The sequence below is a fragment of the Toxotes jaculatrix genome, chromosome 9, assembly GCF_017976425.1.
Source record: "Toxotes jaculatrix isolate fToxJac2 chromosome 9, fToxJac2.pri, whole genome shotgun sequence".
Lineage (NCBI taxonomy): Eukaryota > Metazoa > Chordata > Actinopteri > Toxotidae > Toxotes > Toxotes jaculatrix.
This window is the reverse complement of record NC_054402.1, coordinates 2,998,516-3,016,897: the sequence shown is the minus strand read 5'-3', so window position 1 is coordinate 3,016,897 and position 18,382 is coordinate 2,998,516. Positions and strand designations below refer to the sequence as shown.

The window sequence follows — 18,382 nt, the reverse complement described above, 5'->3', positions numbered from 1 at the left end:
CAGAATCTAATAAAGGCTGTGCTGCAAACAAAATACTTATTTTTGATTTTTCTGTACTTTTACTGCAGCAGGATTTTTGCATGAAGATCCGTTCTGATGTGCGTCGTCTGCCTCAAGCTCAGCTGTAAAAACCACAACAGAACCATTTACCCTCAACATCTGTGCATGTCCTGTCCTGAAAGGAAGGAAATCAGATGACTGAAAATGATCAGCAGGAATAAAAAACTACACATGTGAAGTCTTTTACACTCGAACCTCAAACTTCTCTCACTGGATAGAAAATACAGAACACATACAGGATATAAACTTTATTAAACTGAACAGAAACAGCAGGAATCACCACAAACCTTTAATCTTAAAATAGTTTTATTGACAATACCCTCCCCCCTTCCCTGCTAACAAGGCAGTCAAGTCATGCTATAAGGCTGTTAGAAAAACACAGCAAACACACGCACACTGACTTTTCTACAAGGCTGTTTGATCAGACGTGATATAAAATGGTGCTGATGTGAAAAATCTTTCACCTCCTCCGGTTCTTTAAGAGTTCAGCCTCACTCAGCTCTTTCAAGGAAAATTCTGTTTTCACAACCAGGCTTTTATTTTGGCAGCTCTGTTCATCAGTTACGATGACGTCTTCCTCTGTGGTGAAGCTGCAGAGATACGAGGACAAATAGGACACCAGACAGACGGGTCAGAGACAAGTCTGTCCATCTACCAAAATAGAAACCAGGCTGTAAAAACAAACGTCTCCCGGTTTTTCAAAGAAAAGAAAGAGAGAAGCATCATCTCAGATCGTCAGGGTTTCACAGGGAGTTTTTACAGCAGCACTGATAAAAACCAAAAATACAGTCAGAAGAAAAACATTTCAAACAAAGAAACAGCAGTTTACAGACTGAAATCATCACATTTAAAAACAGGAGCGAAGAAGAAAGAGTAACACACCTGCAGGACACACCTGAGGTTTCAGTCCACGTTAAAAATCAATGAAAAACGAGGCTCTGGAGTTTGAAGTGGCCCTAAGGTGAAAGTGAAGCTCAGTCTGCGAGGCCTTGTTGTTTACACACACAGCAGCATCTCACTCTTCATCCGGGTTTTGATTATTTACAGGCTTGTTTACGTGCCTGCATGTTCCACCGCAAGCTCAGGCCTCTGTGCTAAATGTATTTCAGCCCAGCGACCGTGCACCCATATCCGGCACTTCTTAGTTTAGGGGTCTTCACTTAGACTGAAGTTCTTCCTGCATAAAAGCTGCTTTCACACACACACGCACTGCAACCCTGTACTTCTCTAGGCATTACCCACAGGAGTTGATCCCCTGGACACGATGCAGACCTGATTCTCCTGAGTCTCCGGACACGGAAGACTGAAAATCAGTATCTGATGCTTACATGTGCGACGTGTGTTTACATGTGATTTACAGTAGTCATTATTACTTCAGCGACAGAAAATTAACCGCTTTGGACTTTTCACATTTCACAGAATTTTTCAAAAGAAGGAAATCATGTCAGATTGGTCCTTTGACCTTCTAACCCTCTCCAAACATCCAATCACAGCGTGCCAGGTCACCACAGTCACTCAGACTATGTTTATAACTAGAAACTAATCATTAAAAATATTAATAACCACAGACCTGGTTCATTCAGCCCATAAAGACACACAAAAACACACAACAAACCGAAAAAATGTTGCAAAAAAGCAACAGCTAAGTCAGTGAGATGATGATGAGACATCAAAGACTGAACAGAGGTCAGAATAGACTTTATACAGATCTAGATTCTATAACCAGAGCAGCTCTGACACCAGTGTCACTCTGTGCAGAGGCTCTGTCTTTAAGTTTCAACTATACAGTACAGCAACAGAAACAGCACCTTCAGATCAGTCCTTTAGTTTGTGTAAATGTTCTTCATCTGATGGTTTATACTGGTTTTAACGGGATCAGTGGGACAGAGCTGACCTAATGTCACTGCTTGACCTTTGACCTGCTGTATCCCCGAACCCCCACCTCAGTCCTCAGCCCTCCGTCCTTCCTCTTCATCCTCGGACAGAGACCTTGTTTTCCACAGCAGCCAGCATCGAACACAGCCGAGAGTTCTCATTGGCCAGAAGCTTGGAAGGCTCGTCAAACTCCACCACCTGGACCAATCACATCAAAGGAAACTTTATTAACCTTCTACAGTCTACTTTTTTTAAAAGAGTTTCATCAAAAGACTAAATTGAAACCAGGTCCAGGTCCAGACGTCTGCTCGTGAAGAGATGTAACATTTTCTAAAACGCCACAACATATGATAAATGACCATGTGCAGGTGCTGAGCTCCTATTGGTCGGTGTGGTGTTGTACCTGTCCCTGGTTGAGCACCATGATACGGTCGGAGGCGAGGACGGTGTGGAGGCGGTGAGCGATGGTCAGGGTGGTGCAGTCCTGAAACGAGCTCCTGATGGTCTCCTGGATCAAAGCGTCAGTCTCAGCATCCATAGCCGCCGTGGCCTCGTCCAGGATCAGGACCTGAGACCAGAACCAGTGAATCAGAGGACAGAAACTGGAGGGTGGGGGGCATTAACCTGTCTGTCTCTTTCTGAGTTAACCTGTCTGTCTCTCACCTTGCACTGCCTCAGCAGAGCCCTGGCGACACACAGCAGCTGTCTCTCTCCCACAGAGAAGTTTTCTCCATTCTCCACCACCTCAGACTCCAGCTTCAGGGGCAGCTGGGACACCTGGAAGACAGACAGTCATACAGACAGGCAGACAGACAGAAGGACTATTGTCAGACAGTCAGTCAGACAGTCAGTCAGACAAACGGGTATGAGACTCATCTGTGGCTCCATCAGGAAACGTGTGCTTCCCTCTGAGAATAGGAAGGAGGAAGTTTTACTCTTTCTTTCCTACATGACTATGAGCTGTATGGTCTGAGTCTGTACTCACACACTCCTTCATGTGACTTCTCTCCAGAGAATCCCAGATCTGCTCCTCACTGTACTGGTTAAAGGGGTCCAGATTAAACCTGGAACACACACAGATCTGATCTGATCTTATATGTATGTGCTGCACGTACAACTTCCATCCTCTGATGAGCTGTAAACATCACATGGTCTTCTCGGGTGTTCCTACCTGACGGTCCCACTGAACAGGACCGGGTCCTGGGGGATGATTGACAGCTTACTGCGGAGATCAGCCAGTCCGATGTCACTGATGTCGATGCCGTCGATCAGGATGGATCCTCCAGAGCGCTCCACCAGCCTGAACAAGACCACGCCCAGAGACGACTTCCCTGCACACAGACAGGCAGAAAGACAGAGTGACATGTTGTCCACAGTAGTGGCTTCCTAAATCCTAAATCCCTGACCTGTGGAGACCCAGAATGCTGTCCTACCTGACCCAGTCCTGCCCACAATGCCGACCTTCTCTTTGGGCCTGATGGTGCAGGAGATCCTGTTCAAGACCAATGGGAGGTTCTCCTGGTACCTCATCTCCACCTCCCTGAACACCAGCTCCCCCTGTTGGGGCCAGTCAGCCGGGGGGGCTTGACCTTTGACCCGGGCTGGGGCCTCCTGGGACAGGGACTGAGGCACAGACACAGAGTCATGCAGAGACCCAGGAGGCTGCAGCTACATGGTACGTGTGTTAGACCACAAAGTCAACTGTTAGACTTATGGCTGATTATAACACGTTAGCATGTACCGATGAAAACATTTAAAATATTAACTAGCACACAGTCAACATTCAAATGTTCATCATTTCCATGTAAAGTGAAGGGAGACAAAGGACCTTAACCAGACTCGTCCAAAGAACCTGTTCCCAGTACCTGGATGTAGTGATGGATTCTCTCCACAGAGGTGAATCGAGCTTCAGTCTCAGACGCCAAACGGACTGTGAACTGGAACAACCCTGTTAACTGAGGAAGGGACACACACGGTACTGTCACAGTGTTGGAAGGCGCCCTCCTCACAGGAAACGTAAAACATCTTGGTTTAAGTTACCTGCACGGCGTAGGAGATGGCGAGGCCGGCGTAGGCGGGAGGGATCTGTCCGTGCATGAGGACCATCATCAGAGCGGTGAGGCTGATCAAAGCCACACTGATGACATCCAGGCGCACTGCCAGCCACCGCATCGCACAGTTGAACAGGTAGAACGGAGCCTGGTTCTGGTCCAGCAGAACCTGGTACCTGAAACAATAACACGTTCAGTATGGTTGTGCAGTCCAGGGTGTGGTTGCAGGTCCTGGATCATGGCCTGTTCCCCACTCTGCACATTTTATGGTTCCAACCCAGACCTTTTAAGGAAGCCCTGGCCCCTGCCGTAGGCCTGCAGCGTGGCCAGGCCCTGAATGCTGGAGGTGATGTGGGACATGAGGGGCGACGTTGTCATGTTGTCCAGACGCTTCAGTTCCCGGATGAAAACCCTGGAGACACTGTGAAGTGCCGCAAACAGTAAGACCAGAGGACCCACGGCCACTAGGAACCATGGGAAAACACAGCTGATGACGCCCAAACAGAAGAAGACCAGGATCACGTTCTGGATGAACATCTCAGCCTGGAAGGGCAGACGGGTGTCGACTGGAGAGAAAAATATAAATAAGTTATCACTGAAGTTTCTAAGACCCGGTCAGATACTGAACAGCATCTCGGACAGGAGTGTAGTCCCGTCTTTCACCTTCATCCATGTCCTTGGAGAAGCGGTTGAGGATTCGTCCTGTGGGCGTCGTGTCGAAGAACTTCATGGGGCAGCGGAGGATCTTGTGGAAGAGCTCGTCATGCAGCTTGGAGGAGGCTCGCAGGGTTCCCTGCAGAGAGGTGACCAAAAAAAGATTCAGCGCCATCTTGCTCGTTAGAGCCGTTAGATTTTAACAGGACGTCTCTGAGGTGATTAGGACTGTGTGACGTGTTCACCTTAACGAAGGCGATGCCTCTGATGAGTTTGAAGAGCAGCATGACTCCCATGGAGGAGGCGTATATGGCGACGTAGTGTTGCATCATGGGATTGTCCTTCATGCTGACACTCACCGCGGAGTTGTTTCCCTGGGTAACTGTGGTGTTCTGGAAAAACCGGGACAGATGGCGGAGTCAGGAGGAGGCGGAGTTAAAGAGCAAAGACAGATGCTGAAAGAGAGGAGGGGGCAAGGAGACAGGGGGAGGCAACAGGAAGGCGTTGAGGGGCAGAGTCTCACCCCACTGCCCTGGTTGATCCAGTAGCTGAGCCACCATTGGCAGAAGGCGGAGCTTCCCACATTAAAAACGAACACCACCAGGATCAGCAGGCAGGAGGCGGATCCACCACATGCCGTCATGTAGCGCTGAAACACAGGCCAGGCCACTCCCCCACACTGCTGCTCCTCCCCTTTAATGTCACATGACCAAACAGTAAAAACCAGAGTAGAATAGAATAGAATAGATGTGTGTCAGTTGTCTGTCTTACCATTGTCCTTGGTGACCGGTGCGTTCTTCTTCACTGAGCCTGGTTTACTGTCAGCTGGTTTCCTCTGAGAGCCGCCATGCTTCCTGCTGGGAGCCTGAGAGACAGAGAGAGAGACAGGTAGATAGACAACCAGAGAGAGACAGAGAGAGAGAGAGAGAGACAGGTGGACAAACAGGTACCTCTATGTACGGAGTGTCTCCCAGCTGGAAATGGTTGAACATGGCGGTGTAGTCTCCATTCAGTTTCATCAGGTTGTCATGGTGACCCTGCTCCACTATACTCCCCTCCCTCATCAGGATGACCTCATCACAGTCCACCAGGTACTGCACACAAACACACACAGGTTGTCTCCACGGTAACCATTTGCAGTAAAGCGTTCCGGTGCCTGTCGGGAGGCCGTTTACCTGCAGCTGGTGAGTGACGAAGATGACAGTCTTGTGGCGAAGCTGCTTCTTGATGGCGTTGTGGAAGATGTGGTTGGCCACGTGGGCGTCGAGGGCGCTGAGCGGGTCGTCCAGGATGTAAACGTCCCGGTCGCTGTAAAGGGCACGGGCTAAGCTGATTCGCTGTCGCTGCCCACCACTCAGGTTGGCACCACGTTCCCCGATCTGATGGGACAAAAACACGAAGGTCCTCAGAGAGTTGTCATTTCTTTGAGATGTTCACACTGAGCGCTGAGTCAAAGGTTTAGAGCACTGTCTACACTGAGGTACAAACGGGACGAGTCACCTCTGTGAGGTCGGCGCTGGGCAGCAGGGCGAGGTCTGGTCTGAGGCAGCAGGTGCTCAGCACGGACTGATACCTGCACAGACGGACAGAAAAGACGGTTGGTCATCTAGGGGCTGGAACATGGCCCAAAACCAGACCAATGATTCCAGGATGTCCACATCTGTCATTCAGGTGTCTCCCTCTCACCTGTCCTCCTGGTACTCCTGTCCAAACAGGATGTTGTCTCTCAGCGTTGCATTCAGGATCCAGGCCTGCTGAGCCACATAGGCCAGCCTTCCTCTGACAGCAACACTGCCCTCCAGCACAGTCATCTGTCAATACACCGATCAATAATCAATATCATTCATTACCCCAGAAGTAGTGGTGGTGAACTGTGGCTTCAGAGGTGGAGGTAACCTGTCACCTGTCCTAAGATGGCAGAGATCAGGGAGGTTTTCCCACTGCCGACACTGCCGCACACACCGACCAGCTTCCCCTGGACAAACAGACGGACCGAGAAAGAGACAGTCAGACAGACAGTCAGCCAGAGAGACAAAGAGTCAGTCAGCCAGAGAGACAAAGAGTCAGTCAGAGAGACAGAGAGAGACAGACAGACAATCGTGGGTCTACCTGTTGGACACTCAGGTTGATGCATTGCAGGGTGCTCTGAAGGCGTGGTGAGACAGGAGGGACAGATAGGAGGGGAGGACATATCTCCTCCTCTTCCTCTGGGCTTGAGGCCACATCTCCTCCTCCTCCTCCTCCTCTCAGCAGGGAGCCAGTCACCTCCTCCTGCTCCTCGTCCTCCTCCTCCTGGAGAACAGGACCTCTGCCTCTGCACCTGAAGATCACCACACACAGTTTAGCTCCTGTTCCACTGCAGGAGCAGTTTGGTATGTGTGTCCCTCTGAAGCAGCATGTACACCGTGGACTGGGCCGGCTGACTGTGGTCTGTCACTTAGCACCTCTAGATGTCATCCTTGTTCAAGATCTAATAATAATTTACCAGAGAGCCTGACAATCAGACCGAACTCACTGGTAGTTTAACTTCATTCTGTCTGGATAACTGAACTAACTGTAGAAGTGGGCAGTAATTCAGAAGTCTGGGGCCAGGTCAGGTTTCTGAGTTTGAGTAACTACAGAAATTTGAAAATTAAAAGCAGCAGAACTTATGAGTTTTCATAATATACACAGGATGTGTGGTAAATAAGGTATAAGTGAATGATTTTTGAGCACAGATGCAGTAAAAGTGAGTTTACCTGTCCCTGTATCGGAGTCTGCCAGCTGTTCGGACACACGGACTGGGCTGAGCACTCTGCCCGCCCGCCTCCCACGCCAGACTGGCCCCACACATCTCCACAGCAACCTGAGGATCACCAGGTAACGGTCGGACACTCTCAACCTCTGGCAACAGGAAGAGACTCTGAGGAGACAGAGGCAGACAGGTCAGACCACATCAAGCTGGCGGAAGAGCCATTCAGTGTCACTGGGATTTGCTTTTGGCTGAAACTTCCTCAGAACAAACTGCACAAACACATCAGCTTTGTTTTATTTCTGCCCACTCAGCTCATTCCATCCATCCAAATCAGTCTATTCATCCATCCATCCTCCTGTTCATTCACCCAACTACTCATTTATCTATCGGCCCAACAGCCAGGGAACAGCTGAACCCTCCAACCTCAACACAACAATCTGGACCAATGGACATATGTCAGTACCTTATGTAAATAAGGAGAAAGGTAGGAAGTAGCGTAAGAATGTAGGTAGGTAGGTAGAAAGGAAGGTACATAGGAAAGTAGTAAGGTAAACAGGTAGGTAGGCTGGTTTAAACAGGTTTAAAGGTTCATCAGCAGGAAGGTATCTCCTGTAAGTTTGTGTTCAGGTGTGCTGAGTCGTTCTGTTACACCTTGAATCTCTCCACGGCAACTGACGCTTCAGACAGAGACTTGACAGAAAACGGAGTGACCTTCAGGGCAAAGGTCATGGCGTTAAACACTGTCACCACAGTGAAGGCCTGAAGACAGAGAAAGGAAACGTCTGTTAGCAAACACGCAACAGCGGAGGGGGGTCAACTCCTGACACTTAGCTGCAGCCTGCTACAGTGCTAACGGTTAGCGGCAGCTTTCTATAGTTTCTAAAGTGAACAATTGCTAACAGATATAAAGAAAGAGGTCAGCAGCTAACCTGCTGTAATGCTAAAAGAAGGCAAAAGAAATTACAGCTAGCTTAGCATGGACTAGTACCAACTCTGAGTGTGATACCTGAGCGGCTGTCAGGTCGTATCCTAGCAACATATGGGTGGAGAAGGTTACAACACTGGCGATGACCACCACAATGGGAGCCACGCCCACTGTGATGCTCTGAAAGTAACCCGTGAGTTCGAGAATCCTGCGCTCCTCCTCACGGATACCTGAGGGAGAACACAGGGGTCATTAGCGGTGTGCACCTGTGTTACTATGGTGACAGGCCCATCAGGTGAGTGTACGTACGGCGGACGTCCTGGGAGAAGGCTTTGACCCAGGCGTACATCTTGATGAACTTGATGCAGCTGAGAATCTCGTTCATCTTCTGGACTCGTCGGTCGGTCACGGCCACGCCCTTCCTCCTGAAGTACGCAGTCAGTCTGGAGCTGAACATCTGATCAGAAAATCAGGATCAATAAGCCCAGTGAGATGGAAATCTTAGATTCTACAGGTACATCACCTCATCTCAAAGATCTGACAGCTACTGACCATAGTGGGGTAGAAAAGGATGAAGACAGCTGATCCCAGTAGAGAAGTTGGTCCCAGTATGAACAGGTTGTAGGCCACACCAAGGACGGCCACAAGGGGGCCTCCTGCCAAGAGACTGCCCACTGCTGCTGCTTCAAACATCCTCTGACCATCACTGGAACACATGTTCACCAACTGAGGGGGGGGGGGCACAGGGCACAGACAAACAGTAATGAATGTCAGGACTCACACAGTTCGCTATTTGTCAATCAAGTTTTTGGAATTTAAATGAACCTGTCCCATGGACTTGTCCCTGACGCTGCGGAGGCGGAGGATCTTGCTGAAGGCCAGGCTGAGGATGGCCCCTCTCAGCCTGGATCCGGTTCTGTAGTTCAGGGCCCAGGTCAGAGCCAGGGACCAGGACCGTATAAGCTCCGTGGTGAGGAGACCCAGCACCAGCAACAGACCGTAGCCCAGGTCTGGCTCCTCCTGCTGGGTGTACTCCAGCAGACGCTTCACCACGAACGCCTGGAGGACGGGAGGACATCACCGCTTTATTACTGCTGGTACTGGTGAGACTGGTCTTACTGGTCCTTCTGGTAGTAATGATATACTTTGTATACTGCTCTTACTTGTTGCTGGACTTACTACGTTCTGGTTTTTGTGGTTACACTAATGTACGAGCCAATTATACTAATCTCACTGGTCTTATTGGTCTTACTGGTTTGACTCACAGAGCCACATGAGTCATAGTGGTTGTGCTGATCATACTAGTCATACTGGTGCCACTGGTCATACTGGTTGAACTGGTCCTAACTCACTGGCCCACTGAATCCAGCCAGCTGTGTGACGGTCAGACAGAGGATGGAGAGGAGGAGACGAGTCCGACAGAAAGACCAAACAACCGAACACAGAGATGCCTCACTGCCCTTTGACCTCTGCTCCTCCTCCCACAGAGACGCCAACCTGAGAATAAAAAAATGTACATTATGCTTATATGATATGCAGCCGTCGTATAATATTAATTTATTCAGTGGAATATTAAGTATGTAAAACTGTCTCCACATTGTTACAACATTAAAACGCCGAAGGTGCATGCAGTGCAGAGTTACTCTTTGAAAAGTTACCTGAGGCTGTTGTCGTGGCAACCCTCCCTGTGTGACACGGGCCAAATGTCGTCCAATAGGAGCTGCCCTTTCTTGCGAGCGTGCACAGCGAGAGGAGTCAGCCAGTGAAACGTCATGAAGGAGAAAAGACCTGCGCTGTCGACAGGATGATCACACCTGAGGAGACACAAACGCACCTGAGCAGTGTGTTTGTAGTGTGTGTTTACGCTGTGTGTGTGCGCGCGTGTGTGTGTGTGTGTGTGTTACCTGTCATTCTCTCCACCTGCTTTGCTCTGGTTTTTGTCTTCAGCTCCGCCCTCCTCCAGCTCTTTACCACGGAAACTAGCTGATCTGTCGTCACACACACCCAGCGCACCCTGACCACACACACACACATTCATCAAACAAGCAGCAGATTATGAATACATGATACGCGAACATCTGGGGGCACAGGTCAAATGTACACATCACATGATGTTCAGGTTCTTCATCATCAGTCCAATCAGGAGGAGTCTGATGGTCCCAGATCCATCCTGCAGCAGGACAACGAGCCCAAACACACAGCCAGAGTCATAAAGAACTAACTTCAGAGACCAGAAGGACAAGGACTAGACAAGGACAAGTGACGTCTCTGTCCTCTCTGATAAAGAACACAGCATCTCTGAGAAAACACAAACAATCATCATCATCATCTGACATTTTTGACTGAAGTGAATGAAACGATTATTTGATCATAAAAATATTTGATAACTGTTGTCTGTCGATTGACTGATGCAGCTGTCACACACACAGTGCAGATACCGTGTGTTTTGTTTTGACTGAGGTGATGTGTTTCAATGGCGATAAATATGTTAAAAATAAAACACACACAGGTTAAACCTTATTTTAACATACATACGTTGTCACTGCGTTTGGAGGGAAATTATTCTTGATAAGTTATCTTTAATCTCCACTGCTCTGATTCACAGCTCTGACTGTTGTCTCCATGGCAGCAGGAGCCGAGGCTCATGGGTACTGTAGTATTCAGAGGCGGAACAAACATGATGGTCACATTGCTCGCCCATCTGACCAGTAACTCACTGGTCAAACTGGGTCCGTCCCACACATGTGTATGTGTGTGTGTGTGTGTGTGTGTATACGTCTTCCTGTTGTGTGGACAAATTTGGTTCTAAACCATTGTTGAGAGGACATTTTGTCCAGACCTCACAACTTCAAAGGGCTGTTTGAGGGTTCACACCTGGTTTTAGGGTTCAGGTTAGAACCAGGTTTAGGTTCAGGTAAGGGGCTGCGGAATGCTTTATATCAATGAGTGTCCTCACAAAGACAGTGAGACAATAAACGTGTGTCCTCTCATCGACTGAGCACGTGCAGAACTCACGTTTGCTGCCTCATGATGCTCTCTCACACACACACTCTCTCTCATCACATCCATTCACACAGCATCAGCCAATCACAAGCCTTGCAGCTCCTCAGCCTCAGCCAATCAGAGAGCTGGATTCCCCTCAGCATCGTAGGAGGCGGGGCTTCATTATGTAAACAAAGAAATGATGTGAGGAGGCTGCAGGTTCACTTCGTCCTCTTTACCCTCATTTATCTTTTTATCTTTCTTTATCTCTTCTTTCTTTAGGCTTCTCTTTTTCAATCTTTTCTGTTTTCTTCATCTGCATTTATCTTCTTTTCCCTCTATTTCCTCTTTATCTTCATTTATCTCCTCCATATTTAATATGTGTCATTATGTCTAAATCTGTCTGAAACCTCGTGAGCTGTTTAACCCGTGATGGAAGAAGGAGACCCAGATTTCTTCAGCAGAAGCTTTTATTGAAAAGATGAGCAATACAAGTTAACTCTGTGTAATGCCACCCAATTGTGAAGCTCATCTTGCTGTATTTAAGCCCTTACATGGGACCACAGCACCATCCATACAAATCCTAAACATTAAATCACGTTGTTGTATTTGTGATACTTTCCCAAGGGAGGACAGTGTGTCCCAGAGCTGAAGGGCCCGCGTGCTGTAACGTGTTCACTCCCTTCATCATATCTTTACGACCTTGGTTGCTGTGGCAACTGCCACTGAGGACATGCCAACAGCTGTGTGAAACCTGAACGCCTCAAACTGTCGGTTCAGTCACTTCACTCCTGTTATGGTTCTAATTTCAGGCTCTGTTCTAGTTTTACTTGATTCTCTTTACTTTTATGTTTTAATTGCTTTGTCAGTTGTTGTGTTTAACTGAGACACAGTGATGTTCATCTCCATGTTTACCTGCTGTTAGCTTTTTTCCATCTTACAGTGTTACCTCCACCTGTAGTGGACGTTAGTGGACCAATGAGAAACCATTGGTTGGACTGTGCAAACAAAACACCTGGATGTGGATGTTCTCACCTTGACCTTGACGTCCTGGTGCAGTGTGACCTCTGACCCCGGCAGAGTGCTGCAGGAGGGTTGTAGAGACCCCGGCTCGCTCTGTCCAAAGTCATGTTCTCTCATCTTCTATCAGACCACATGGAGCTGTGACCTCGGACCCCCCTTCCTCAAAGTCTGACAAAGTCTGAACAGAACCACAAACAGAGACAGAGTCAGATACAACAGGGACATGAGATCCTGGTCTCTGGTTTGGAAAACACCCGCAAACATCATGAGAAGATTTTAGCACATGCTCCTCGCTCCCACCTACAGTCACAGGAAGCTGCTGAGACTCAGGGACACGCTGAGGCTGAACAGGAAGACGGCGTTCAGGGAGGGAGGGGGGCAGAGACCTACTGAAGAGGTGAGGGTGCGGGACAGATGCTTATGGGAGGAAGTTGGACAACGAGGTCCAGCAGAGCAACCTGAGGGATGTGTGGTCTGGTTTCCAGGCTGTGGCCCCCAACACACACATAGACACACCAAACTCACACACACACCTCCCCAGGGATTAAAACCAGCAGTGGACATTGCCCCCCCCACCAGTCTGCTGTGGCCAGTCTAGTATTCCTCACTGTAAGCTGCATCAGAGTCTGTCCATCTGTCTCTCTCTCTCAGTCTGCTTGTCTGTCTCACCACAGGAAGGAACATGAGAGCTGGGTCAGGGTCTGGTCAGTCTACAGGGTCCTCAGGACGCCTCGTCCCTCCCTGCACTCACAGGTAACTCAGCTCTGCCCTCAGTAACGGGCCACATCTTGTCTGCACAACAAACACCTGCAGACAATGAACCTGGACCAGACTTAGGTCAGGAACCCGAGCCAGGTCACAACCCGGATCACAGACTCAGAATCAGTGATGAACACAGGACGAATACGCCACAGATCCAGATCCAGAGTACACAAAGTACACAGAGTAATGAGTATTACAGAAATACTGCAGTACAGAGAAGTGCAGCTAGATTACGGGAAAACACACCACAGTATAAAAACATGAAGAAAACCCTCCAGAATAGAAGAACCTTCCAGAATAAAAGAGTAACTCAGAATAAGACTTTTCAGAATAAAAGCATGTGATGTTATAAAACAAACTGTCCTCGAGCTCTGAACATCAGACAGGAAATACAACCGCGAAACTGGCAGCTGGTCGGAGACCCGTTCACCTATCTGTCTATCTCACCTGTCTTTCTGCGTGTCCGCGGTATGTGGACAGGCTCTCTGTCCTCCCTGTCCTCCTTCAGGTCCGCCGTTCTCAGTAAACAACTCCTCCTCCGTGAAGCTGCAGCTCAGACTCTCATCAGCAGCTATAGCGCGCGGCATCATGGGAAAGGGAGTCCCGCCGTGACGTGAGGCGCACGCACTCCAATTGTCTCGCCCCCTGTAATGACGTCAGTATTGACGCATGAATGGGGTTGTCTCAGCCCTCAGTGAGGTCTGTCAGGCTACAGGCGCCCACAGGGGAGTTCAGCTGTGGTCTTGTATGAAATAAAATAAAAAAAACAGTGAAACGTCCCCAGACGCCTCATATTTATTACTCAGGTCTATGGGCTCCAGAGCCTGTTTCAGGAACAAGATCATTTCCCGTCAGGTTAGACACCTGGACTGGAAGTACACAGGTGTTCAAATTGTCACATGGTGAGGTAAAGGTGGGTCAGTGACAGTCCCGGTTTCATGTCGGAGCCCAGCTGTGTCGGTTGTTTTATACACTTTGTACAGTGTGTTTGAATTAGATTCATTTAAGAACAAATATGTGACAGGAGGTTGTGCCTGCAAGATGCAGCTCAGGGTACAAGTCGTCTGCTCGCCTCCAGCATGCTGTACTGCCCCCTGCTGTTGGCTGGTGTTAATTGTGGTGAAGCTGCTGAGGCCACGGACACAGTTAAAAGGACAGCCCTCCTGTTTCCAGTTTCCTGAGACACTGCTCAGTAAAAGCGCTGCGGAGCAGCTGGTGGACCCGCAGGTTCATCTCGTTCAGGACTTTTTGAAGCTTCTGAAAAGTGAGTACTTGCTTTTTTCCTTTTCATTATTTTAATGACTGAAATTAATTTTCTGATCATTTTTATGCCCTGAGTTACTGTGGCAAAATTTCTGTTTTCTTGTTTTCCAAACCAAACAATCGATGGAGGAAATGATCAGCGGATTCATTACACATGAGGATAATCTAGTGATATAATATCTGACTGTGTGACAGTCACAGGAATCTTTTCCTGTTTAGTACTCAGTCACATTGTTATTGTGTGATATCAGAGCTTTGACTGCAGTGAATTATCTGAGTTCTGCAGACTCACACTGTTAAACACAACATGATGTAAAACGATGTGGTTTCACTTTAGAAAAACAAAGCGACGCTGCAGCAGGTTTGGACCTGATCATTTTATTGTTTCTGTACAAACAACATCCACATCAGCAGAGACGACGGCTCCTCTTCACACTCGAGAGGGATACATCATCTGAAACACACAGGAAGTCACATCAGCAACTGTCACAATAAAAGAGCAGCATTCACATGTTCAATCCAATATCTGAGAGCAGCAGGGGAGGCGGTTTAATGCAGACAACTACAGCAACACTTCGTCTGGCTCTGGGGGTTCACTGGGTAACTAACATCTGTCGTGGATCGCCTGGACCATGAAGCTGTTGCCATCTGGCTGTAACCTATTTCTCCGGCAGGTACAACCACCTGACCTGTTCAACGCTTCATTCATGGCTCAGATTCTGTGGCCTGTAACGCGCCGATCAATGACCCGTCCCCAGTGTTAAAACATGGTGACCTCAGGACAACAGCCAGGTGAGACGAAACTAGGTAAACTTCACTGACAGAAACTTAAAGAATATGATCACTTGAACAGACCGTAAAATCAGGTCCAATCAGAGACCATGGAAAATCTGGAAAACTATTCTACTCATCTATTAAAAAAAAACAACAACTTATTGATCTTTACTGGTCACTGACTCACCACTCTGATTCTGTGTCCGATGGCTTTAGCTGGCAGGTTGCTGCTGAACTTGGCTCGGACCATCCCGCTGTTTCCGTGAGCCCGGGTCACCTTTCCCCAGATCACTCTGGTCTTGTTGGGTTTACCACCCGGCGTCACTGTGTTCCTGCAGAGAGAAACCATACCAATAACTTACCATACCTACAACACACAGATGCGTTTCATTTATAATGTGGGGCGCACCGGCTGGGTGGGGTCAGACACAGAATCCACAGGCTGATTATGATTATGTAGTTTCATGTGTTCATATCAGTGTAGCATAAATATTCATTCTGAAGCTGACTGAGTTTTAATGGTCCAGTGACTCAATGAACAGAGCAACATTATAAGTCACAGTGAGTCAAACACCTGGGAGATTCCCACTGACCAGTGATCACACATACAACACACAACCCACACAGAACAGCTGGACGTGATTGGATGAAGCCTGTTTTCTGTGAAAACAGGCTTAAATACGAGCGTTATAACAGATCATCGTTCATCTCAGTGTTACAGGTGGAAATAACCGCCACGTGTTTGTTTTTCTTTGGGGACGGTTCAGCTTCACATATCTGGAGCTTCTTCCAGACACTTGACATTTTGAACATCTTGCTAGCGTAGCTGTAATTAGTAGAGGAAGCTGAACACATTTAAGGTTTTAATTCAACAGATTCTTTACCCTTTAAAAATAAAAACTACAGATCATAATTCTGACTGTAAGAGTTGTGATGCAGGTGAGTGACGATGTCTTACTTCTTGGCCTTGTAGACGTATGCGCAGCGTTTGCCCAGGTAGAAGTCGACCTCGTCTCTGGTGTAACATCCCTCCAGCTTCAGGAGAGCTGTGTGCTCACGCTGGTTCCTCAGGCCACGCTTGTAGCCGGTGAAGATGGCCTTACTCCACAGTCTGAGCAATGAGACAGAGTCAGAGATCGGGCAGCTGTGACTCTCAACCTCAACTCAAACAAAGCTGCTGACAAAAATGATCAGTCGGATCTTTGAAGGACTAGATCCTCCGTTTTCAGCCGGTGAATTCAGCAGATCATCTGAACTCACACTGAAGACGGGGTCAGGACAATCTGAGGCTGATCAGAGTCCAGTAGGACTGAGACCGTCTGTGACCAAATTTATCAAAGCAGCATAACAGCTGGCAGCAGACTGAGGCTGAATACAGGTGTGGGGATGCACTCGGGTGAGATGTGAGCTAGTCAGCTTACCTTCCAGGCATCGTCAGTATTCTCCAGATGAGTTCACCTGTAAAAAGAAAGAAAAAAAAAATATGAAGCACCAACATTAAAATGTCCCTGGTTCTTTGTTTGCACATCATGTCCTGGTTCCAGAAAACTCGATGTGATTTCTGACAGAAACCAGAAAACTGTGTCCTGTGATCACCGGATCTGCTGTGTCTGTGTCGGATCTGCTGTGTCTCTCAGATGCACCTGTTCAGGTGCTGTTGAGCTGTTGCACCTGTTCAGGTGCATCTGAGAGGATGGTACACAATGTTCCAAACACCAACGCAGAACCAACTGAACTGTCTCTGACATTAACAGTCATCTGGTGAAACTAAAACCAGAGCAGCCAGGTGATCAGACACCTGTACTCCATACATACCAGAAGCTGTGTCATTTATAAACTTATCCACACCGGAGGGACAGGGTGGCTTTATCCACAATTAACACCTGAGACAGCTCCACACTCTCTGGACTCAAACGTAGTGCAGGTTAATGACATGTCTGACTCAGTCTGAACCACAGACTGTAAAACCTGAACTGGCTGAGGCCTAAACTCTGTTACAACAGTTCGACAACACAGATGAGATCACAGGAAGCAAAACAGGAACAACCCGGTACAGTAGAGCTGCAAACCTCTCATTCAGAATAAGAACCAGTCCCCTCATTGGTTCCACACATTTGTTATTCCAGGCCCTGGTTTCACACACACACACCTGTCCACAGACATGTCAGAGTACAGGTAACGTGCATCTGACGTCACAGGTAATGTGTTTGACCGTTGCACCCGCTGAGCTGCTGCTCGGTTCCGTTCACTTCAACCTGCACCCGGACACCAACACTGGTGTGACCATCTAATGCAAACATGCTAAGTGCTAATACTAACCGGCGGAACCTCGGTAACACACCGACACAGGAAGGACCGGCTTTAAACGCCGCCTTTAATAGAACCTGTTCCGTGGCTCCGCTCCACACAGACCGGGACGTGAGGCAGAACCGAATCCCCAGTTCCGCTCCACACACACTGGGACGTGAAGCTAATTCCACTCTAGACAGCAGCTCCTCAGCCTGGACAGCCTTCCGCTCTGTTAGCCGCTGCTAGCTCTATCCACACTGCATCTCCACCATCACTCACCCCACACCGACACAACCCGGCCGGTGACCAGAGGACACAGTGTCCGTTAACTGCCGGTGACGATCGGTCAAATATAAAATGAAGATTAAAGAATAAATGAGAAGTTTCGGCCTGACATAGTAGAGCTCTTACCGTCAGTACGGGGAAGATGGAGGAAAAGGACGGCCTATAGGCATGCTGGGTAATTGTCTTGCACAGAGGTGTCCGCGGAGCTGCCTGATCAAAACGATTTTATTTCTATTTTTTAATCTCACTTTGTTTTAACCGTAAATCACTTTTAATGTCCGTTTTTATCCATACCGTATTTAATTCATGAAACTAATAGGTTCAACGTATTCATTTGAAACAAACAACAATAATTAAACAATAATTATTATCATTATTATTATATAAAAAATCCATCCACAACATAATTTTTCGTTATTGGATAAAATCTTCGTAACAGTTAAAAACTGTACAATTTTTTTTTCGTTATATTTGTGCATCTATTTTTCTATAATTCATACAATTATCGTTGTCACATTTCATTTTGTTCAGGTGCGATTTACATTTAGTTTTGTTTCTGTTTAATGCTTTGTGTTTTGAGGAACCAAAAACAAGATTAAGTTATTTACATTGAGCAATGAGGAATATATAAACAGTTTATCACCTGTCTTCCATAGTATTGCTGTGCATGTCTCTTTTTTTGTAAGTTATATTTCTTTTCTTGTT

The 18,382-nt window shown here is 47.8% G+C and overlaps 2 protein-coding genes across 3 annotated transcripts; both read right to left on the bottom strand.

The window, feature by feature from the left end:
* Window positions 1-383: 383 nt before the first annotated feature.
* On the bottom strand, window positions 384-13,623 carry abcc5 (ATP-binding cassette, sub-family C (CFTR/MRP), member 5). 2 transcript variants are annotated; one of them, XM_041046432.1, is made up of 30 exons: window positions 13,514-13,623; window positions 12,317-12,482; window positions 10,204-10,313; window positions 9,958-10,113; window positions 9,652-9,796; window positions 9,125-9,358; window positions 8,852-9,025; window positions 8,609-8,756; window positions 8,381-8,529; window positions 8,026-8,133; window positions 7,379-7,542; window positions 6,750-6,960; window positions 6,544-6,615; window positions 6,327-6,451; window positions 6,141-6,213; window positions 5,816-6,019; window positions 5,591-5,734; window positions 5,412-5,505; window positions 5,164-5,333; window positions 4,886-5,032; window positions 4,650-4,779; window positions 4,270-4,552; window positions 3,976-4,162; window positions 3,801-3,890; window positions 3,369-3,558; window positions 3,107-3,266; window positions 2,921-2,999; window positions 2,599-2,712; window positions 2,339-2,503; window positions 384-2,133 (listed from the first exon to the last, which is right to left on the bottom strand). In XM_041046432.1, the coding sequence occupies exons 2-30, from the start codon at window positions 12,419-12,421 to the stop codon at window positions 2,032-2,034; spliced, it is 4,233 nt and encodes a 1,410-aa protein (XP_040902366.1). In that variant the 5' UTR covers window positions 12,422-12,482; window positions 13,514-13,623; the 3' UTR covers window positions 384-2,031. The 2 variants fall into 2 exon arrangements, with proteins under 2 accessions (XP_040902366.1, XP_040902367.1); XM_041046433.1 differs by having other exon boundaries at window positions 12,323-12,482.
* A 1,068-nt stretch (window positions 13,624-14,691) lies between these two features.
* Window positions 14,692-17,879, bottom strand: rpl35a (ribosomal protein L35a). The gene is made up of 5 exons (XM_041045835.1): window positions 17,804-17,879; window positions 16,525-16,561; window positions 16,062-16,214; window positions 15,291-15,435; window positions 14,692-14,783 (listed from the first exon to the last, which is right to left on the bottom strand). Exons 2-5 carry the CDS (start codon window positions 16,533-16,535, stop codon window positions 14,760-14,762), a joined length of 333 nt encoding a protein of 110 aa, XP_040901769.1. The 5' UTR covers window positions 16,536-16,561; window positions 17,804-17,879; the 3' UTR covers window positions 14,692-14,759.
* Window positions 17,880-18,382: the final 503 nt, after the last annotated feature.